Source organism: Misgurnus anguillicaudatus, chromosome 22, assembly GCF_027580225.2.
Source record: "Misgurnus anguillicaudatus chromosome 22, ASM2758022v2, whole genome shotgun sequence".
NCBI classification, from domain to species: domain Eukaryota; kingdom Metazoa; phylum Chordata; class Actinopteri; order Cypriniformes; family Cobitidae; genus Misgurnus; species Misgurnus anguillicaudatus.
The window spans coordinates 38,832,795-38,857,206 of NC_073358.2; the positions used below are offsets into that span (position 1 = coordinate 38,832,795).

The window sequence follows — 24,412 nt, forward strand, 5'->3', positions numbered from 1 at the left end:
TAGCATCTGTGACCGAGGACCAACAAACCTACGCCATTACCACACAATCTTTAATGAAGGAAAACAGCGCCTCCACAGGAGAAAACTCATACATTACTCTTGCTTTATTGCTTTTAATACCTATAAATTAAACATCACTAGGTGTTAGTAAAGACTCCTTACAACAACACTATCAGTAAAACTATCAACAACACAGACTATGCAAGATGCTACAAGGTCTGATAAAGGGCAGACTCTCTCCTGAGTCCTTACAGTGTTATGACACTAAATCTAACCAATATTTACAACAGCTTTTTAAGGCAAACACAAACAAATCCCCCTGCTTTTTTTATCAGTGGTGGGATAGAGAGGGATCAGGTCTCAAGTTTGAGTTTAATGCTGCGTGAACCGCCCCAGGATCCCCCAATTGCAAGGTGATGAAGTCAGAAGGGCGCCGAGCAGCAGAGGGTGGGGTACTGCCTTGTTTGACTTGCAGTGAGGTAGGAGTACCAGTCCTGGATGCTTGGATGAGGTTTCGAACAGCCAACATCTGCTGCTGTATATGCTGAAGGAAGAAAAAAGTCCAGATTTATGATACTTCCCTTTTAATATTTTAGAAGATATGAAAACATATGAAAAGAAATTTTACCTTTAGCTGTTTGCTGGCCTTTCTGCTGAGCTGCGTTTGGGGCGGTGCATTTGTGTTCTGGACGGAGGCCTGACGGAGACAAATCACAGAATGAGGGCTAGTGTTACCACTTTTCCACCCACAGTATTGTGTTACATAAAATATATAGATTGTGGATTCATTATAATGTATTTCTTTGGTGTAGTGTCTGATGTTGCGTTAAACTAAGCAAGCTCGTGACTATATAAAACTGAATCAAAATTACCTTAAGGATTAGTCCATTTTCTTAAAAAAAATCCAGATAATTTACTCACCACCACGTCATCCAAAATGCCGATGTCTTTTTGACATAAGAAGAAATTGAGTCGAGAAGAAATTATGCCTTCCGAGGAAAACACTCCAGGACTTCTCCCATTTTAATGGACTTAAATGGACCCAACACTCAACAGTTCCAATGCAGCTCAACATTGCAGTTTCAAAGGACTCTAAACGATCCCAAACAAGGCACAAGGGTCCCACCCAGCGAAACGACCGCCACCCCTGGCAAGAAAAACAAAAATATGCACCTTCAAAAAACATGTTTATTATTATGTTATGTTATTATTTTGTTTTATGGTGATACTTAGCTGTATTTTTTAAGTTATGAAGGTTTAAATCAAAACAAACCAACTGCAGTTGAATTGATAATAATTGGAATCCACAACCAAAAAACGAGATTTCTGAAAAATAAAAAAAACTTGTTTTGCAACGAAACTCTTCATATATGAAATGAACATTTGCGGACCATTTCAAACAATAAACTGACACAAAGAAATTAATTAGTATCATTCCACATAACAACATCGAAACGTTCTTCTTTCTCCACACTTATAAACACTGGGGCGTAGTTTCGTGACCTCTTGATGTGATGACATATTACGTGAGGTCGCGCTGGTGCGTCCCAGGTGAAGACGAGAAGTTGTCATTTAAAAGTGCATATTTTTTATTTTTCTTGCCAAAAATGACAATCACCTCGCCAGACAAGACCCCCACGCCCTGCCCGGAACCGTCCAGAGTCCCCCGAAGCAGCAATGAAACTGCAATGTTAAACTGCACCAAAACTGCCAAGTGTTGGGGTCCATTAAAGTCCACCAAAATGAGAAAAATCCTGGAATGCTCCCCCTTAAAAAACACAACTTCCTCTCGACTGAACAAAGAAAGACATCAACACTCCGGACTGACATGGTGGTGAGCAAACCATCTGGACCTTTCCCCAAGAAAATCTACCAATCTTTTAAATGTTCCCAACCATTATAAGGACCATGATATTTAAGACAGAAAACATTAAAACCAAGATTTGATGTGTACGTGTACCACCTTCTCTGCACGGTACTCATCCCAGGCTGCTCTGCGCTCTTCTTCGCTCAACTCCTCTTCCTCTCGGTGGTCTAACAATGAGTCATGCTCATGATAACTTACTATGAGCTGCCCACAGCTCTGCAGAAGAAACATCAGCACCTCATCCTGAAAGACAAAAAAACAATAAACACACACACACACTTGGTGCTGCATGTAACACTGCATGTTTATGTATGCATGTTTACCACAGGTGCTTGTGTGTGTATGCTGGGTTGTAGGTTTGGCTGGAAGCGGTACAACTCATTCAGCTGGCTTTGTGTGAAGTGTCTCTGAATCTGCTGCTGGTCCAAAACACGGGAGGATAAAGACTGTTTGGCAACCTGCCGCTCGTAAATTTTCTGCTCCATCGTTCCCTATGTACCACAAAAACATCATCCAGATCACCTCAGATTTAAAAGATCCAAAATGTCTTGCACACATAGTGGATATAAAAACATAAACAAAGATTCATACATCAAACAAAAATGTTTTATTATAGTGAAATCTTTAATTGTGTAAATATAAAATATTCAAAATTACTTTATCCAAAAACCAAAAAATAAATAATCATATTTTAATAAATGTCAAATGTGGTCAGATGCTTTAAAGGCGGAGTCCACGATGTTTGAAAAACGGTTTGGAAAGGAGATGGGCCGACTACCAAAACACACTTAGAGCCAATCAAATCAAATCAAATGCCGGGTTGCGTACGTGTGGGGCGGGTCTATCAACAGAAGGTCCAGATTCTATTGGGGTAGGGGCGTGTTTGTTTAAGTGATTTCAAATATCAACATTGGCTTTCAAACATCATGGACTCCGCCTTTAATGCATACATAGCGACGTACAGTGCATTTAAGATATAAATGTTTTATCATGATGTTTGCAGTCTTATGATTAAATATCAAATTGGGCTTATAAGTTTTTATTAAAACCTGTTTGTTTAGGATTATTAGGGCATAATAATTACAATGATCTTAATTTAAAGGGACACTCCACTTTTTTTTTTTATATATACTCATTTTCCAGCTCCCCCATGGCTGCAGGAGGCAAAAAGTGGAGTGTCCCTTTAAGAACAATAGTAATTGTAATATGTATTACCTGAGCCAGAAATCTGTACACAGATACAGGTTTGTTCTGGCCAAAGCGATAGACCCTGAAGATGCTCTGGATATCATATGAAGGATTCCAGCAGGCATCAAACACCACAACCCGGTTTGCGGCAACCAAATTGATCCCCAGAGATCCAGCACGAGTGGAGATCAGAAACAACCTCCCTCTAAAACAAAGAAACTAGCATGTGTCAGGACAAGAGCAGAGTGCACTTATAGTATATATTAATGCACTTTTCACCCGTGTGCTACCTTGTGTTTTTAACATTGTTGAACTCTTGAGCCCATCTCTTGCGAGCACAGGCGCTTGTCGTGCCATCCAAGCGATAATAATCTTTATGTTTTATCCACAGTTTCTGTCCTGCCAATACAAACAAACACCAACTACAGATTAACTGCATATAAACAAATAGCAGCTCTGCTATTCCCGTGTATATAATAATTTCCCAGTGCACACTGCATATGTGTTTACCTTTGTATGGGCACTCTTCTTTCCCGTTGGTCTCGTTCGCATATTGTAGGAAACTTTCGATAAGATCCAGGGATATCAGAGATTGACTAAACACCAGCCTAAACAACAGCAAAGCAGCATTTATGTGCTGGAGTCCATCATTCAATCCATCATAATTTAATCCAATAACAAAAGCAAAGTGCAAAGGAAATTGCCAAGTTAAACTTGTGTGTAAGATTATGTGTATTGCTTACACTTTGTCCTCCAGTTCCTCTGCCCATTGTAAAATCTCCATAAGCAACTGTAATTTGCCAGAATGCTCCAGCACTTTGGCATCAGCTTCTTTTACAAATGGCAGATACCATTCGGCACATGGCACGTTACCAGCACTAAACCCTGAACAATTAAGAAAGATGGATTTTTAAAATTGTGTGCTCTGTGATAGCATTCATATGGTATTATTCACCAGATTTTTACTATTAACAATAACAATTATTATTATTATTAACAATATTATATATGGTATACTTGTTTGTGTATTTTCTCTCTATGTGTACAATCAATGGGTCTCATTCATTAAGCATGCCTACGCACAAATTTATGCGCGAGATGTGCGTACAGATGTTTTTAATGAACAAATCGTGATTCAACTAAAACTTTCGTATCGAAATTTCTTCTAAATGTACGCAGAAATTCAAGAAAACCTAAAACCACTCATACACAATAATTATGTACGCTATTATCAAACACTAGGCTGTAATAGGCTTTATGCCCAGCTGCACTACTTCCTGAACTTCAGCCAGCTCCTTGTTTCCTGTCTGCCATTATTGGACAAACTGATTAATCCAGGTGTGTCTGATTGTTGTTGTTGTGACTACTGAGGTCAGGCACACCTGGATTAATCAGTTTGTCCAATAATGGCAGACAGGAAACAAGGAGCTGGCTGAAGTTCAGGAAGTAGTGCAGCTGGGCATAAAGCCTATTATGTTGTTTATAATAATGTTGATATGTAAAATTAACAAGATTATATTATAATATTTTCTGTATTATATTATTTTCTATATATGAAGAGTTTCGTTGCTTTTTTTAATTTTTCAGAAATTTCATTTTTTGGTTGTGCATTCCAATTAATATCAATTCAACTGCAGTTGGTTTGTTTTGATTTAAACCTTCATAACTTAAAAAATACAGCCAAGTAGCACCATAAAACAAAATAAAAACATAATAACATAATAATAAACATGTTTTGACAAAAATGTTAAAAACTGAGTTGTCTCGTTCATATCTTCATATTATTATACATGATCTATATTATTATTATTATTATTATTATTATAAACATTATATTTTTTATATAATGTATATAAAAATAGTCTAATTTTTATAGCCTAATAATTTTTTCTACACATATAAAGAAGATGCACGTAATGACAAATCTTCATGCTTTCCTTCCTCACTTTTAAAATCTCTATGAAAGCGTGTGCTTAATGCCTAATGTAAACGTCATGTAAATGTTATGAGAAGTCCAAACGTCAATCACTAGATCTCCTATCGGTTTTATTTTAGATACAGATGCGCGTATCTGTTATATTAATTAAATGTCAAATTTGTTAACGCATCCTCATGTAATATTACTCCGTTCGGTGGACAGCACTGGCTTCTTCCAGCGACAGCAAAACCTCCCAAATAAAAAAATGCAAAGCAAAATGGAACTTTACCATTAATAAAAATGATCATGGATTTTTTTTTTCAAGCGCTTTTGCTTCTATGACGAACTGCTCTCAAATGTTCTGTGGATCAGCGCAGCGGAAAGCCCTTATATGGAGCTGGTTTGGGCGTGTTTTTACCAACCTTGTGCATGTGGCCATTCACAAAGAACACTCCAAATTCAATAACGCAAGAACAATTCATGTGAATTAGGTTGAACGTTTTCGTGAGAAGTTTAAGTGTACGTATAAATACGACAAAACGTACGCAATTATTAGTGAATGAGACCCAATGTGCCCTGATTTTATATTATGAGTAGCAGCTTTGCAGATTATTTATAAATGCTCTGGAAATAAAAATATTTGTCAAAAACTAAAACTGTGAGATAAAGACAGAAAGAGGGAGAGACCAAAAGAGACGGTGTGTTCATGTACCAGTTCCCTCACCAACAATTTCTGTAGCGGGTGTGTTGGTGACTTTAGGGTTTTGAGTGCAGCCACTGCCTTGGATGACTAAATCAATATCATCTGCATCTCTGATCTTTGTCTCTTTGCTGATGGGGAGATAAAGTGAAAACATGACAAATCTTGTGTAACCACAGAGACCATAAAGTCTGGTCTTTACATTGCTACCTTGGCCACTTCCTGTCACGACGATCATTGTCGCTCGTGTCACCGGAAATGGCCAAGCTTCAATTGAAATGAATAAGTTTGTGTCACTCCGCTGTTGCTAGTCACTGGCAGTGTGCACATAGCTTTAGGCAGGGTCACATATATTGTATTGCTTTATTATTCGAATCATTCAAACAACTTTTCAGATTTTCTACATAAGCCAATGACAGATTAGTAAACACTAAACTAATACTAAACAAGTAGTACCTTCGAGAACCATTCGACTTTTCAGAATGTTGCGCTGCACTTGTTCCTAGTGCTGTAAAGTCAGTGGAAGGCTCTGTCTCTTTGCCCTGCACACACAAGGTTTTTTTATGTCGGGTAATGCACTGATCACAAAAAGCATTTCTGGACTAATGCGTGTATATAAGTACCTTATTCTTGCTCAGATGAGAAAGTTTAAGACACCAGGGATGGGTCCAGATCAAACTCAGAATATGAAGGTCCTGAAACAAGTTTTTCACGCCTGCTCCTTTCCCTACAAACGTGAAAAAGGACAGATGAGTGTTTGTGTCCTACTAATCTGAAGGCTCATTATTCTGTAATTGAGTGTCTTCCCTGTGCAGTTCTGCAGATAGTGTTTGTATAACTGACACTGCAAAGGTGTCATCCTGATAAACAGCACATACTCGCACTTGGGTGGCAGACAGGACTTTAAAACAGAGTAGGCCCGTCTCTGCAACACACACACACACAGTATAAGATCCTGTAGCTTACTTGTTAACGCATTGTGTTAGCAACACATGGGGGGCATGGGTTCGATCTCTGGATGACATATACTGATAAAATGTCTATCTTAAAGGAACATTCCACTTTTTTTGAAAATATGGTCATTTTCCAGCTCCCCCAGAGTTAAACATTTGATTTTTACAGTGTTGGAATCCATTTAGCTGGTCTCCGGGTCTGTCGCTAGCACTTTTATTACCAGGCGTAATTAAATATTAAAAAACAGGCGTAGTGATATTACGCACTTTCGAAAATAGTCCCCTGCCATTGAAAGTAACCAAGGGGACTATTTTTGGGCAGTGGGTAATATCACTATGCCTGCTGCAACCATGTTATATCAGCAAAGTAACTGATTATTACACCAGTTTGAGAGTATAGTCCAACCATATCTGCCTAGAAAATCACAACTTAGTACACGATGTAACTACAGAAGAGTCAAGTTTTAAATAGGAAAAATATTGACACTCTTTGGTTAATTTTTTTAGCGCGATGCTAATGGTCTAATCAGATTCAATGGATTGTGCTAAGCTATGCTAAATATATAGAAACAGTAGCTTCTGTTGGTTGCAAATCGCTATCTCACCACTAGATGCCACTAAACAATCTGTTTTGGATATATGTAAATGTAAATGCAAGTATAAAACATCAAAAACCTATTTCTTTGGTTTTCACCTGTATGAATCCTGACATCAGCTCGTGTAGGACATGTGACCGATTTTTCATGAGTCTGACATCAGCAGGGGTGGAGTCTGCACATTGGCCATTCTGGATGGGATTAACAAAACGGTTCCGGAATTCCTTCAGAGATCCCAGCAGGTTCTCTTTAATGAAGTTTACCATACAGTGATCTAGAACACAAGACATTACCTCACATTTACAGTAAAATAGCAGTACAGTAGTGAAAGATACTCCCCTTATCTATCATTGGTCAGCAATGTTTTAAATCACTTGGAAATAAATCAATACATGGATTACTTTGTTGTTATAAATATGAAGGGTCAAATGCTAATAGTGATTTACATTCAACAAGGTTGTTCTGGAGCGGCGTGCCCGTCAATATGATTCTTCTACGTGTGCGGATAGCTTGCATGGCTTTCGAGATCCTGGATTCGGCATTCCTTAGGATGTGACCTTCGTCGCATACAACCAAGTCAGGGCCTGAAAACACACACAAATCAATAGGTTTAATAACATAAGCATCCATTTTTTATTATCTCATTACTCACAATTATTAAAGGAGGATTATTAAGATGAACCTACCAGGGTTCAGCAGCATTGAGTTGAATGCATCTTTATGTTTGCTGTATTTCTTTCCATTTTGTGTAAGGATCCGAAAAATTTCATAACCCATGATCATCACCCCACCATTATGAAACCAGTCGTTCAAGAGTTCAACACGAACAGCCACAGACTTTACTGTGGCCAGCTCTGTTACCTGGATGTGGGGAACAGAAAATCCTGACTGAAGTTTAAAGCATTTGTAAATACAGTGGGTATTAATATTTATCTAAAATTCAAGAAATAGTAAACATCACCCAAATTACCACACAATCTAAGTGACTATATATAGAGAAACTCTGCTAACCCTCAGTGTGTGGGGTCTCATACCCCTCTGCCATTTGTCGAACTCGCTCCTCCAGTTCAGCACCGTGTTGAGAGGACACACTACCAAAGCACGTTTCAGAGGCAACTGTCTACACGACAAAACTGAATGAAGGAACGCGATGACCTGCAAACATACACGTACACACAGTCAGTCTGTCCTTAGACACTCTGAATATATTATAAAAATAAACGCATGCCCCACACCTGTAAGGTCTTTCCCAGTCCCATGCAGTGGGCCAGAATACAGCCTGAGCCCGGAGACGATTTCACACTCTGGACGGACTCACAACAGCAGTCCCACATAAACCGCACACCTAAGGTCACATGGACAAATGGTTTACAAAATCCACTAGATGGCCCTGTTTGCAGTTATTTAAAGGGACACTTCACTTTTTAAAAAAATATGCTAATTTTCCAGCTCCACTAGAGTTAAACACCTGATTTTTACTGTTTTGGAATCCATTCATCTGATCTCCGGGTCTGGCGGTAGCATTTTTAGCATAGCTTAGCATAATCCATTGAATCTGATTAGACTACTAGCGTAGCGGAAAATTAGAAGTTGCGATTTTCTAGGCCGATATGGCTAGGTACTATACTCTCATTCTGGCGTAATAATCAAGAACTTTGATGTTGTAACATGGCTGCAGCAGGCGTAGTGATATTACGCACTGCCCAAACATAGTCCCCTTGGTTACTTTCAATAGCAAGGGACTATTTTTAGGTGCTGCGTAATATCATTGCACCTGCTGCAGCCATGTTACAGCAGCAAAGTCCTTGATTATTACGCCAGAATGAGAGTATAGTTCCTAGCCATATCTGCCTAGAAAATCGCAACTTTTAATTTTCCGTCGGTCTTAGTACACAGAAGAGTCAAGTTTTAAATAGGAAAAATATCAAAACTCTTTGGTTATTTTGTAGCGCGATGCTAAATGGTCCAATCAGATTCAATCGATTATGCTAAGCTATGCTAAAAATGTTAGCGCCAGACCCAGAGATCAGCTGAATGGATTCCAAAATGCTAAAAATCAAATGTTTAACTCTAGAGGTTCTTTAGCAAGTGTCCCTTTAAGTCATGCAAGACTAAAGTCCTATCTACTTGAATGGGCAAAGACTGAAATTGCATGCTAAAATTGCAATTAAACAACATATTTCTGACCAACAATTAAACTTGACACCAACTGTACCATTATGTTTGTTTCTTAAGCTCAAATTGCGAACAAACAAACAAACTTCGAAGTCATTTCAAGAACTGGCCCCTCCCACAAAGAATTGTCAGTATATAGTGATTGATGATTAGTTCTTTTACCCTGAAGGCGGGACTTCTGTCACCATACTGAGCGTTGCATTTCCCCTTTTTCAAAATAATAGCAGTGCTCTAGCTAGTTATATGCAAAATTTTTGCTAATAATCACTGGGTCACATCACTGGCTCTAGTTTCCACGTGTTGCATCATAAACCAATGTGAATATTGGTTTTATTAAGAACACAAAGTTAACTCATCTTTTGACCTTAATTGCTAAGCATTTTAAAAACTATTACTTAATGTTCATTGTTTATTTTGTTGTGAATTATCGTTAAATGAGAAAACTCGAATTTAAAGGTGCAGTGTGTAGACGCATAGTGAAGAAAAGTGCTCTGTAGAGCAATTTGTCCGTTTAGGGCTACTGTAGAAACATGGCAGCGCAAAACGGCCACTTCCATGCAACCCATCCTTTTTAATGTAATAATGAATTGTGAATCGTTATTGACTTCCAAAACTCAATATAGGGATGAACTGTACAAAAGCATTTTCTCTCACCCTCTCGCTGATGTGGTTTAAGTTTTCTCAGTAAGTGCATGTGAACTTGGACCACAGGCTTGTGCGTTACATCATCTTCCTCAAGAACCAATGGGGAAAAGCTATGAGCCGGTTTCTCAGATACTATGATAACCTAAAGCATGATCAAAAAGTAATTAATCAGTCAGGTTATAACTTTTTTGCTCTTTCGATTTAAATGTTAACTATAAATGTTCAGAAGATTGAAAAGTTAATTTTTAAGACAGAACGTTACCTCAGAGTCTGCTTCTTCTTGTTCTCTCTTCTCATTTTCCAATCTTTGTTTTTCTCTCTCAGCTAGCCTTCTTCTTCGCTCCTCCTCTTCCCTCAGAGCGCTCTGGGTTTCCTGGGCCAGTTGATCCACCTCCAAGAGCCGTCTGATCTGTCTCCTTCCGTGAGGGGTACTCCTCAAACATTCCTCAGAGATTACAGAAACATCATTCTGAACAACATGCAAACATAAAAATGAGTTCAATGAGGGACCCGCATACACATCATGTAAGATAAAGAAGGATATACAAACACACATCAGGAGTGCCCGGCTCATCAGGACGATCTGTCGGGCTCTGAAGTTTGTCATTAGGAGTATGCGACTCAAGCCTAAAAACAAACATTCACAGAGATATGTGAAGTACAGTTTTACAGTCATTTAAAGAGGGCATATCATGAAAATCAGACTTTTTTCATGTTTAAGTGCTATAATTGGGTCCTCTGTGCTTCTATCAACCAAGAAAATGTAAAAAAGATCAACTCAGTAACTTAGTTTTGTACACCATTCTCTACAAGCATGTGAAAAAATAGGTCACTGAAATGTGGCTCCCCCTGTGATGTGAGAAGGGGATAATACTGCCCCTTAATCTGCACTAGTATCCAACCACTGCACTTCTATTTAATGCAGAGATCAGCATATTTGCATTTAAAAAGACACACCCAAAACGGCACATTTTTGCTTACGCCTACAAAGTGGCAATTTTAACATGTTATAATAAATTATCTATATGGTAGTTTGAGCTAAAACTAAACCTATGTACTCTGGGGCAGTTTTGGGGAAAGTTACTTTTTAAAAGAATGCATTACAATATTAAGTTACTCCCAAAAAAGTAACTAATTGAGTTAGTTTTCATGGAAAGTAATGCTTACGTTACTTTTGCGTTACTTTTTGGCTGAGGCTTGATCTCTTTCAGGCCTTGCAGGGGTTTTTTATGACTGTGATGTAATTCAGTACATAATTTTTTTTAAATCAAATTTATAAAAACTAAAAAAGTAACTTGCATTACTTTTTTGAAAAAGTAACTCAAATATTAATGTGTACATATAAAAAGTAATGCGTTACTTTACTTGTTACTTCAGAAAAGTAATTTTATTACGTAATGCACTTGTAATGCGTTACCCTCAACATTGCTCTGGGGACACCAAAGATTAATTTCACATCTTAATAAAGTCTTGTGAAACGTCCCCTTTATATGTGTAAATGTCACATATTTCCGTTAATTGGTAAGTAGTCATTGAAAATGTGTTAATTTGTTAAGACTCATAACCCATCTTCCTGAAAAAAAAATCAGACAACTTGTTTTTTATTACCCTGTTTCTTCAGTCTCTGATTGGCTGAGTTCCTCACTTAAGGCAGAGTCACTTGATTCATCGGTGCTCTCTAGGATGGCAATAGGCAAAATTAAAAAGGTATCAAGTCTGACTTCAGGAATCATTAATGTGACATCAAAAAGCTCACCAGAAGCATCATCTGAATCTTGAATTTGTCTTTCCATATTTTTCGTTTTTTCTCCTTTCTTGTGTCCTTGTTCTTCTGGCTCTGGCAAATCAAGACCATGACGTAGCAATCGGTGCCGGTGCCGTGACTCAGACTGTGACCCACTGGAATCGGACTCATCACAGTCTGCAGAAAATTGACCTATTATGATCCATCTATTAAGGCTTTATGAAGCCTTATGTATTTGATGTCAATCACGCTCATGAAATAAAACGTTAATACATTATTTAAAGGTGCAGTGTGTAATTTTTAAAAGGATCTCTTGACAGAAATGCAAAATAATATACAAAACTATATGATCAGGGGTGTATAAAGACATTTCATTATGAACCATAATGTTTTTATTACCTTAGAATGAGACGTTTTATCTACATACACCGAGGATCCCCTTACAAAGAAGTCGCCATTTTGTGCCGCCATGTTTCTACAGAAGCCATTAACGGACAAACTTTTTTTACTAAGTGGTCTCTGACGATGACATGTTTGTCCAGTCGTAGCTTCTCTATGCGTTTCAAAAGCGAGGAGTGAGCAGTGGACTTGCGCAACCTCATCACTAGATGCCACAAAAATTTACACACTGCACCTTTAATGACATTTCTAACTACTCAAATATTGTTTACAGTAACCGACCATCAGTTACCGCACAAATGGGCATAACAATACATTATTGTTGTAGTTATAACAGCCATACAGGATTTAGGGATTCTCCTCAAAGTCTCCCAAGGTTCTAGCGGTGATGTCCTTCACTTACCTTCAGCAGCTGTAGCCTCCGGTGTGCCTTTCTTGCTCTTCTTCTCTCCGGTCTCACTCTCTGACCGTTCATCAGAGTTGCTGTCCAGCTCGGAAGCTGAGGAGTAGTTAGCTTTGATCTGAGCCAGCAGAATCTGCTTCGCAATTCTTTATAGAACAAGTGATTCAAAGTGGGCCAGCAAGAAAAAGAGAGAATAAAAAGACAAAATGTAGCATGAGAGACTGGTTCGGGTTCACTAACTAAAGCAGCAGTCATCCACCTTCTTGAATTTATACTTGAGTACCAGTACTGACATCATATGTTTTATATTTTACATCATAAAAAAATTCTAGGGGTTTCATTGGGTAAAATCTATTAGTTTTACGTTATGAATAAAAATAAATATTTGGATAAATTGAAAGGTTAGGAAACGGAAGAATTATGAGATAACTGCCTCAATTAACAAATGACTAAATTTGCATGCACATACACACAAAAATACAAATTCACAAAGGCCATTGTGTTTGGTGTACGAACTTTTATTACAACCACAATTTGTATACAATTCTTAGATTTTGTACATTCCCTTCTGTTCTCATTTGCAAAATAATGCATGGGTTAATCATTCTGTTGAAAATGATCTTAAAGGGATGTGTTTTTTTTTTTTTTTTTGCATAAAGTGTTTTAAAATAACAAAGTGATAAATATCAACAAATAGAAAACAAATCCATGAAATACTTAGAATACACAGAATACTTTGTGTTATTTGCTTGTTTGTCCATTTACAGAGATTCAAAGCTGAGAACTAACATTATACATCAAAACGAGAAAACTAAAATAAATAGGAAAACAGTTTAAAAGAAAAGTGAGAAAATGGCAGGGGTTAATCTATTAACAGAAGCGTGTTAGGCAGGGTTCCCACTTTCTCCGAGATCTTTTATGCGGCCAGCAAAACGTATATAAAAACAATACACCCAAAGCCTGCTGATGGTTGCTTAAGATTACATTACAGCTTCAAGTAAATTACAGGTGATTTACTCATTCATTGAGGTACCGTGGTAACTGGTGTGCTCATAAACGCACAGCTAATTTGAGCTTGATGTTCACTTTCTCAGAATCTTCTCCTATCATACAAGTCAGCAGTTATTTGACTATAGTTTGAGCATGTTTATAGTAAAAACTAGCAGCATTGTTACCTGGAAGATTTTGGTCGTTTGTTTTAGCAGGATGGGTAAAAAGGTGGTAATGATTGTTGTCTTACAAAATGTGCATTAAATATCAAACGTCGAAAAGTTGAAATGATAATGGTGATCAAAGACTGTGTGCTGTGCCTGCGAGTAACAATATACAGCGAAACAAAATACAAAGACAAATAAATAAAAAAAATGAATTTCCACGGGCAGCTTTGATGAAATACATCAAAACAGTCCGCAATTCTGAGTCCTGAACTGTCCTGCGATTTCTTCATTTTGTTTTTCGAAAGCCTTGTTAGCGACACGGAGACGCAGTTCACAAACATTAAATATTTTCCGTAACTGTTCCCATGTCTTTTCAATTACTGAAAAAACTTTTTAGAAAATTCAAAGTGTTCCAGGTTTTCCAGGATGCGTGGGAACCCTGTTAAGCTGTAGAACAGAGAAAGAGACAGAACAGGGAAAAAACAAAAAAGAGAAAGGATAAATAAGCGTTGAATGCCTCTTTTTAAAAGCCATGCACATCAAATCCAAACAGATGTCTAATCTGAGAGTGAAAACAACACTCTTTACTAAAAATCCCCAAACACGCTCCGTTTAAAACAACTGACTAGACAAACTTCTGTCACAGACTGCTTATGTTGGGACTTACACAACATCATCCCTGTCAACTGCACTATGAACTTTCGAATAAAAATTTATGAAAATCCTGCAGGTCTAGTATTCATTTTTTGGGTTAGGTCTCAATTACAATTTTAATTCGTAGTGAGGTGTGGAAAATAAAACACGCACCATTGCTCACCGCACTAAGCACTAGGCCATGGCCCAAACTAATCCTCCACTCTTAAGCACCAGTTCAAAAACATCCACTTGTCCTGTAGTCAATATTGCCTTGCATTCATGAAATCCATCATTTCAAATGACAATCTGAGCTTCTGACCTTAATGACAATTAATAAAGACACTAATATTAAAAGATGCACAATTTTATTCAAAACAATATCAAGCAGCAAAACTGTGTTAATGGCTATACAGGGAAAAATTCCCGTCTTTAACAAATGCAATATGAGATGAGGGCATAAATCTCATCTTCATGCTTCTGACTGTAGAAAATAAAGGCTTTCTTTCGCAGAATGAATCTGTTAACAAAAGTACAAACGACCACTTTTAAAACAAGCACCTAAATGAATACTTTACTAATGCATCCCTCTCTTCCTACACAAAATTGTGTTCACTTGAATTCCACCAACAATGACATTTCACTCATGTTAATGTGAAACTACTGTAACACCTACCGTTAGCAAACCACACAGCCTTTGTTCTGACTGACCGAAAACACTACATCGTGAGAATCAGGAGGCTGATCCCTAAAACACAAACACACACAAGAAGTTGGCTGTCTTACTGAATAAAGGATCCAACAGATCCAAACAAAGGTGCAGGCTCTTTCTACGCTCTTAAAAGCTTAATAAGCTGCACAGACAGAAGAGAGGAAAGTTTAGCCGAAGACATGCATTGGCCTATGTCAGTAAAATACAAACACAGAAGGCAATTCACTAACATCCATGTTAGGACTGCTGACAGTGCAAGCTCAAGAGTTAATAGGCGATGTGCTTGTAGTGCCTATGTTTACAGATTTTCTCTACTGCATGTGAAAGCATCTCTTAATAAATGCAAATCAGCAAAAAGGCAGCATTACAATCCCTGTCTAGCGGCGGTGCGTGGGGATGTACGCAGCATGCTTTTTATAGGGCTTTGGCTCAAAGCTCCAGTTGTAGTGGGTTTGGGCAGGTCAGTAGAGTCCAGATGTGAAGACCTGTGTTGGGAAAATGTGTGTGCGGCCCTGATGCAGACAGAATCGTACCTATTTTCTAAATCATCGTCATCCACAGACAATGAAGGAGCCGGTTGGATGTCCATCTCATCACCGGAAGAGAGAAAGAGAGAACAATGCTTAAACCAGTTTTTGTATCTAACTGATATTCCTGTTTTTCTTTACTAGATTGTATCTATTCAGAAAAATTATGTTTCGGGTGGCTGAAAATCTCACCGGAAGACTGCTGGAAATTTCCAGATCCGAGCAACGAGACGCCCTCTGTCAGCGGTTTGATCCTCTGATCGTCCGAGTCACTGCTCCGCCCGCTCTCCAGTTCCTGTCCCCCAGCTTCACTCGAGGAACTCCCAGCTTGTTCTATCATCCTGGCAACTTTGCGAGCTCTTCCCCTGCTCGTTCTGTCCACCGACCCCTGGTCTTGAGAGCCCCTCCTCGAAGATGCGGAAGAGGATGACGAAGATGACGATGACCTCTCTTTGAGGTTTCGCTTGCGAGAGCTTCTGTCTGGAGGAGTGGTCTTCACTAGCCCGAAAAGCCGCTGCTTTCGGACATGTTGATTAACGTCATCCCTGGCTCCGCTGCTATCAACTAAATTCTCTTCCTCGCTGTTCGTCATGGCAGCGGCCGTCTGAAGAAGCACCTCAGGCACCTCATCAGAATCGGAGTCATCCTCAGCTAGACCAGCATGCTCAGCTGTGGGGCTCGTGGCCATGTGCCGTCTGCGTGGCGTGGTTTTCACACGTGGAGAACGTTTGTTCTCGTCGGCTAATGATAAACTTTTTGCGTCAGTCATGTCATCGTCCCCCTCCTCCTCCTCCTCCTCTTCTTCAGCATCATTATTATCACAATAATTCTCTGTCTCTTCTTTCTCAGTCATTACTTCTACCTCCACTCCCCTCACCTCCACCTCACATTTCTCTAGCTCTCCACCCGTCATGTTACTCTCTATTGTCTGTCCGTCAGGTGATGGAGGGATGGAAGTGCAAGCGATGGCTTGTGTGTTGACTGGTACAGGTGTGAGTTTGACCACTAGCTCTTTAGTGACACCAGGGATCTGCGAAGACCTTGACTTTCTCTGTCTTGCCCTCGCTTTTGGCTTAGATTCTCCACTGGGACATTTGGCCCCGGTTAACTCATGGTCCAGTGCTTCCTGCATGACGTAAAAGATACACCTGTTTCAATAACTGGATTCATGGTTCAAAATTTAAGCAGGACACATTTGTTTTTACTCTACCTGTAATGCTCTATTGGCTGCTAGCAGGTCATTCAGAACGACACGAAACATCCTCAGCTGCCCAATTCTCTTTTGCTTCTCTTCCACCTTCACTTCCTCCTCTGCTTCGCTTTGAATGACTTCCCTGAAGGAATGGCTCAAAGATGAGGTGACGTCCACAAACCGCTGCATTCGTTGATATAGTCCTCCAGAGGGCACTGGGCCACCTCCTACTCGACCACCCCTAGCTTTTCCTCGAACCGAGTTTGAATCAGGACGAGACACTCGTTTCTGAGCCTGTTCTAAGTCGTCGAGAACTGAGTCGCAGGCCATCACCAGCTCCACCAATGGCTCGGGACTGCACACATAACAGTACCATTTTCTTTCCTCCTCCATGATGGTTGACAGTTCCTTTCTCCCCATGTTACGTAGCACACATTTCTTACAGAAGGCATTGCTGCAGTAATCGCAACCAATCAGGCTGCCTCCTTCTGCACACCACCTGGATGAAGGGCAAATCAAAACGCTTGCTTATAAACACGCACCCTTTACAGATAAAAGACTTTCAAGGACAACTAAACATAACACTCAAAAAAACATGTTCACAGTGCCAAACTCTGCTACAAGATTCACATCGAGCAACTCACATACCTGCATTGCTCATCCATCCCCTCCGAATCCTTGCTGATGTCGTCACTCATATAATACTTAAAACAATTCTAGAAAAAAATGACAGATTCTTCTTAAATACTACTTTATAAAGCAGTCACACAGTTGTCAACCTACTTTAAAAGGAGATGCAAAGTCAAGAAAACATAAATACGTACCTTGCAGATCAGCACTTTAAGCATAGGGTGCCTATAGATGGCATCACGCTGGAAAGGATTCACCTGCTGGCCACACGCAGTGCAGTTTACCCTCTCAGTCTCGTATCCTGACACAAACACAAGTTAGTACAGTTTATACCAAGACACACAGCTAAAATCAACATCACAGATGGTGACATTTTAAAGTTACACACAATCCAGCAGTGGACGCCAATGGCAAAAGAGATACACTGAGAATTTTTTGGCAATGAACAGAGATGATGTTTTTATAGAAAGCTGTGAATGAACATTTTAACATCTCTTATTACACGGCTCTCTGGAATGCTTGATTCTGATAAGTCAGTTGAGACATTTGCAGGTTCGTTCTTTTCAAATAATAACCGCTCCAAAATAATAACGCATAGCCGGACTACTTGCACGAGTAAAATCGCTCCGCGCCAATAAAAATCAATAAAGATTACTGTCTGTTTGGCGCCATCTTGTGACAAACACTCGACAACCACGACAAGACACAGACAGCTTACTGAGACTGTGGCAAGTAGCCGTGTAATAAGCGGGATAATGTAGAGGCAGCCGGTAGTTATTGGGAAATAAGCCCCTTCAGTGTGATACAAGACCCTCCGCTTCGCGTCGGGTCCTGATCACACTGTCGGGGCTTATTTCCCAATAACTACCGGCTGCCTCTACATTATCCCTTACTTAACCTAGCATGAACAAGGCAGCGTATGTGTCTTATCTTGTTTTACTTTAGAACAAAGCTTGCATTTATAGTGAAAAATTATACATTGCTCCAAGGGGAATAGACTTGAACCGTTTGGTGTGACACTGTGGCATATAATCATCATGTGGTTGTCCTTCAGAGAAGTAAATTTCTTATTTAAAAAGTTACTTGCCTGGAGATAAAAACTGCATTTCATTTGAGGTGTAAATAACAATAAGTGTTTATTGTAGTTAACAAAACATAGTTTAGTATATATAGAGAAGCCTATATACGTTTCTGTGTGTCATGTGTAGTCCAGCACCTGTGTATGTGTGTGTATGATATGTGTTCCTGTGGTTATAACTATGAGTTCTAGGGTCTCCCGAAGAAAATTTGTTAGTTAAGGTGGTAGGGTTGGGCGAGTGGGCGGGGCAGAGGGCATGGCAATCAAAGGGGTGGGGCATATGCATCATGATGAAAATGAAAATATTTTTATTTAAAACACTCAAATAAAGCTTAATTTTGAAGAAACTATGACAGAAAATAAACACATACTAGAATATTAATGAATTAAATGTTTTAACAGATACCTCTAATGGGAATAGCTGCGTGACGAAGTGAAACTAAAAAGTTAAAGGATAAGTTCAGTATTTTACACTTAAAGCCCTTTTTTAAGATTGTTTAAGATGAAATAGAACGGTTTTGACTGAAATTTCGACATATGCGGCTGCCCCGAGAATTTTCGGGTGTTTGTGTTTCACCTCCCACCTCTGCAATGGGTTTATAGGTGCACCGGAACAATCCCTCCCAAAATGCACCAAACTTTTGCCACAAAGACATGAAACTCACCGAGTGGCCAGGGGTGCTCACCGACACGCCCACACAAAAATCGCTGCAAAATACGCATTCCAACAGGTTTTATCGTAGTTTTTGCCAACTCCATTGACTTGTATTAGATGTGCTGTGAGGTACGGTATTACTCCGCCGCCGGGAACTTTGTTTCTATTCTTGCAATTGGATTATCGCCACCACCTGGGCTGGAGTGTCTATTATTCAAGCTCTTAATGGAAGAATGTACGGGTGTGATGCGTTTGGAAAAATAGCTCCACAAGTTAACAACGAATGCTAAAACACCTGTTGGAGGGCGTCTTTTGCAGCAATTTTTGTGCGAGCACACCAGTGAACACCTCCGACCACTCGGTGAGTTTCACATCTTTGTAAACAAAAGTTTAATGCATTTTGGGAGGGAGTGTTCCAGTGCACCTATGGGCCCATTCTAGAGGTGGGAGGTGAGGCACAAACACCTGAAAATTCTCGGGGCAGCCGCACATGTCGAAACCCCAGTCAAAACCGTCCCATTTCACCACAAACAATCCGAAAACAGGCCTTTAAGTGTAAAATACCAAACTTGTCCTTTAATAAACACAAACTAAAGCAGATGTTATAGAACGTCAGGCGAACGATGATAGATGGCGCAAAATTTGCAAAAACTGATTATTTATTAATTACAGTATATATTAATTACATTATCTTAAAGGAGTGTAACTATTGTAGCATGTAAATAATGCACATAAAGTGCAGCAAGAGCGCTCAACAATTATATCTAATCAACAGGCACGTGAAACCAAGCAAGCAGGTTGCTCAAACAACAAAATCACCAGCTAACTTACTGTATTTTCCGGACTATAAGTCGCTCCGGCGTATAAGTCGCATCAGTCAAAAAAATGCGTCATGAAGAGGAAAAAAACATTTAAGTCGCACTGGACAAAAAGTCGCATTTATCTAGAAAATTATGTTTGTTAAGTCTTTCTCTGTTGTCTTTAAGTTAATGTTTCAGTTAACAGGGACACGTTCAATCTCACACCGGTGTGCAACATTTTGCTACGGTTTCCGGGTTGAACGACATGTTTCCTGGAAACGTTGTGCAACGGTGTGCAACAGGTTTTAGAAGCGTTTTCTCTTGTGTGGTGGGTGTGTCAGAAATGTCGGCCCAATCAGCAGCAAGATGTATAAAACCACGTGGTAGTAAAGAGACAGCTCGCTCAACGGGTTCAATTTGGAATGTTGTCTTTCATTCTGGACGGCAAGGTCAGTGACTGTAACATTGAGAGTATTTTACAGTATTAAACACAAATTAAAAACGATTTCATCAGGCTTCAGAAACATTAAAAAAAGAACACAAAGAATGGCCTCTCAGCTACCGTAGTTGCAACTCTTGCGTCATCACAACAGGGTGTTCAATGTATCACCGTGTCTGTTTAATAAACGTTGTGCAACGTTTTGTCGGGGCTGAACGCAGCCCAGTTGTTTCAGGAGTAGGCTACAGGAGCAACATATAGCGCCCTCTCGTGGCTGTAGACGGTAATGTTTTTTTTTTTGGTTCATGTTAGTTAGTATGAATTAATTTTGACATATAAGTCGCACCTGACTATAAGTCGCAGGACCAACCAAACTATGAAAAAAAGTGCGACTTGTAGTCCAGAAAATATGGTACTTTAAATTTGCAAGAACTATAGAGGAATACAATAGCAGGCTTAAATAACCCCAAAACATAAGTCCACTTACAGTTCTCACGGACACGCGTTTTATCAACTGGCTATCCTCCAGACATGACAGCCATGTCTTTATCTCATTTCGGCCATGTGGCACGCGTGCACGCTCGTGGTGTAAAGCGCGTCCGCGCTATTCTCCGAGATGTTTTATCAACTGGCTAGTTATACTCAAGACAGTGATAGTCCGGACCACGTCCTTCTCATTTCGGCCGTGTGGGACGCGGCCCCGCTCGCGATGTGAAGCGCATCTGCGCTATTCTTTGAGATGCACTTGACGGCCCTTTGAGCAGCAAATTTTAAAAAAATTTTGGCCGACCTAGTTAAGGCGATAGGGTTTCCAAGCTTAGGCGGGCCGCCTGAACTGAAATGTGCTGCGGGAAACCCTGGGTTTGAATCATCAAACTGTTTGAAAGAAAGTTGTAAAAAATAAAAATGTTTCTGGTGACCCTATCAAAGGTTATTTTCTTACCTCTACGTTTATCAGCAAAATCTTTTTGCTGCTTTTGAACTCGTCTGCTGCGAAATTCCGGCCCACGGAAATCATCACGGCTATCTGTACCCACAGGCTCAGGCACTACAAATACCGTTCCTGTACCAAATGTTTATAAATAAACATCAAATGTTAGTTCCTGTCTTCCCAGGATATGCACTAGTGAGCTAATGCATGTACATTTCCCTAGACCAGAGGTTCTCAAACTGAGAATGGTGCCAAGGGGGCCCCAGTTTAACGATACTTTAAAAAATACATCAATTTATCATCAAGTCTGTGTATAGGTTTTGTTTCACTCAAATTTTAAGTTTTGTAATGTTTTATGTCATACATTTTCTTTGGGGGGGGGCTACAAAAGGATGCACCGTACACAAGGGGGGCCGCACGCCTATAAAGTTTGAGAACCACTGCCCTAGATGCCCTATCGCCAGGCCCACATGAAATCTGTGTGCATGGATGAAGTTTTACAACCGGTGTTACTAATCACCCAATCTGAGCTATGCACAATAATAGGGAGGGGAAGCACCTATAGGTAGGATGCCGGTGTTAGGTTCATTGGAGTGAACAGACATCCCATCCTCTGCTCCACTCTCAGATGAAACATCGGACTCATTCATCCCACTGTGTTTTGTGACAACAATCGGTTTCCTGTAGGTGCAAAAATACTTCAATAAACGCATCAAGCACAAAATGGCTTCATAAGCATCACAGTTTGTGACAAACCTCCTTGAACGACTTGAAGATCGTGCTGTCGAGGAGCCATGGGCCTAAAAAACAAACAAAATAAGAATGCCTCTGGAAATTGGGTAGTGAGTGGGAATTAATATATTATCACTAGACATGAATTGCAAGGGAAATTGTAATTAAGTTGTTTGTGTAGTAAAATGAGGTAAAGTTGTGGATCATGATGTATGCATCTCTACCTCCTCTGCATCATGGGCTTTGGCTTTCATCTCAAGGTACTCTTTGGCCACGGTTCCTGTCAATGAGACATAATAAGCATCCTCAAGCAAAAAAAAAAAGGTTTGGCTTATTCAGAATAAATCACTCGTATTATGTGCTGTACATACCATTCCAGTGTCCCGGTAAAGTAGGTTCATTTTTGCCCTCTGTGGCATTTTCCAGGTACTGGTGGAGTTTACCAATCAGCTCACCAAGCTTACTGCCCGCAGCAGCCACCGGCGGCCCGGGTCTGGGGAGACAAGACACAGTTCGTCTCCATGGCAGCAACATCCTAATGCCATTTTAAATCCAATGGCTTTAAAGTATTTACAACCAAACTAGACGAGCACTGTCTGACAGAAGTACTGGATATAAAATGAGAAGTCTAACGTTAGTTAAATCGAGCGCTCACTCTTTGTTTGTTCTCCGTTGACCGACCCGACATGAAATAGCATCACACAAACATTAGCTTCAATAATGAAAAAGCCGAAATTATTTAACAGCTGAATTTTTTAGCAATTTATTTTTGTCTATAAATATCTATAAATACTAGCGCTCGTGCATTTTTAAAGAAGAAAGAGAGATTTAACGTTACCTCAGGACCTCGGCAGACATGATCCAGCACGAGGCAGGCTTTAACTACGCGCCAAACCTCGCGCACAACTAACAGCACGGGCACTCTTAACCGTTATTGACATAACTCGAATATTAACTCATAGTTAGCATCAGGTTAGCATCAAACAAAATCTTAACCAGTTTAGCCCGCCATCTTCCCAGAGGAACTTGCGCGAGGGAGATAAAATGGCGCACTGGACGCTGTTTCGTCATTTCCGTGACTGGAGAGTGACGTGAAATCATGATGTCATTAGTAAATCGTACTTCGTCATAACTGAACACGGAAACAGCTGTTGGCAACGTGTAAACTGTATTTAATTTTAAAAAGACATTGTGTTTAAGTGTAAATGTACAATATTGTTCATCTTCACTTCGTAATTTTGTGGGATTTGTACTACTGTATTACATTGTGTTTATGCAAACAGCAGAAGTAGTTATTTGAAAGTGGCAATCAGACAGCAGTTTGGACTTGCCAATAGCAATTGTTCTGTGTATTTCTTTTAATACTAAAACACTGTCAAAACCAATTGTGTGTGCATGAATATGGTCTGGATGGTCATCAAATCTAGACCAGTGTATCTTAACCAAGGGGCATGGGCCACTAAATAATTTAAAGAGAAAACAAGCATTGAAATATGCAAAATCAACCAAGGTCTAGTATAGAATATTTTATTGGGTAGAACTGGGGGAGTGGGGGATCTGCAGATATATTTGTGGACATTGGTGGGGGGGCTTAAAGTCAAATGCTGCTTCCTAAAACCAATCCCTCGTTCACTCATTTACTATTCCCAGGGCCGGCCCATGATGTTATGGGGACCTAGGCGAGGCCCCACTGGTAAAAAAAAATTACAATATATTAGCCTATATATTTACTTGCAACATATTAAGCAATTTTGTTATAACAACTGTACTACAACAGAACTACAGTACTGTATGTATCAATACAAATATCATGGATATAAAAGAGCACATGAAGAGTTTCATTGCAAAACGAGATAAATCCATTTTTTTTACATTTTTGTCAAAGCATGTTTATTATTATGTTATCATGTTATTATTTAGTTGTATGGTGCTACTTAGCTGTAATTTTTAAGTTATGAAGGTTTAAATCAAAACAAACCAACTGCAGTTGCATTGAAATTTATTGGAATGCACAACCAAAAAAATGAGATTTCTGAACAATTAAAAAAACGGTGGTTATCTCGTTTTGCAACGAAACTCTTCACATATTGTCTGATTCACGTTTTTATATATATTCTTTGGTGTGTAAGTGTGTATTAGTACATTAATGATATGCAAAAGGTACATACCCCAAAGTAAACGATGACTCCAACGTAAATCTCTTTTCTTATACTTCAACAAACACGGATTGTAGTTTACTTCCTGGGATTGGTGATGTAGACAAGACCAACATTATCGTAATTCCTCCCGCTTTGGACTCACAGCCTATAATTTAACTCCTGTTAGCAACCGAATCTTT

General features: G+C 39.4%; 1 protein-coding gene across 1 annotated transcript; it reads right to left on the reverse strand.

Moving 5' to 3' along the window:
- Positions 1–86: 86 nt before the first annotated feature.
- Positions 87–23,146, reverse strand: atrxl (ATRX chromatin remodeler, like). The gene is made up of 34 exons (XM_073861233.1): positions 22,913–23,146; positions 22,446–22,567; positions 22,299–22,354; positions 22,099–22,142; positions 21,902–22,023; positions 21,355–21,474; positions 17,634–17,740; positions 17,458–17,525; positions 16,828–17,308; positions 15,806–16,743; positions 15,624–15,683; positions 12,589–12,734; positions 11,799–11,963; positions 11,651–11,720; positions 10,597–10,669; positions 10,305–10,511; positions 10,052–10,184; positions 8,458–8,567; positions 8,234–8,377; positions 7,909–8,083; positions 7,669–7,806; positions 7,321–7,496; positions 6,491–6,598; positions 6,297–6,410; positions 6,130–6,215; positions 5,686–5,804; positions 3,799–3,940; positions 3,566–3,663; positions 3,346–3,454; positions 3,083–3,260; positions 2,191–2,358; positions 1,961–2,110; positions 629–697; positions 87–544 (listed from the first exon to the last, which is right to left on the reverse strand). The coding sequence occupies exons 1-34, from the start codon at positions 22,930–22,932 to the stop codon at positions 332–334; spliced, it is 5,229 nt and encodes a 1,742-aa protein (XP_073717334.1). The 5' UTR covers positions 22,933–23,146; the 3' UTR covers positions 87–331.
- Between the last annotated feature and the right edge of the window lie 1,266 nt (positions 23,147–24,412).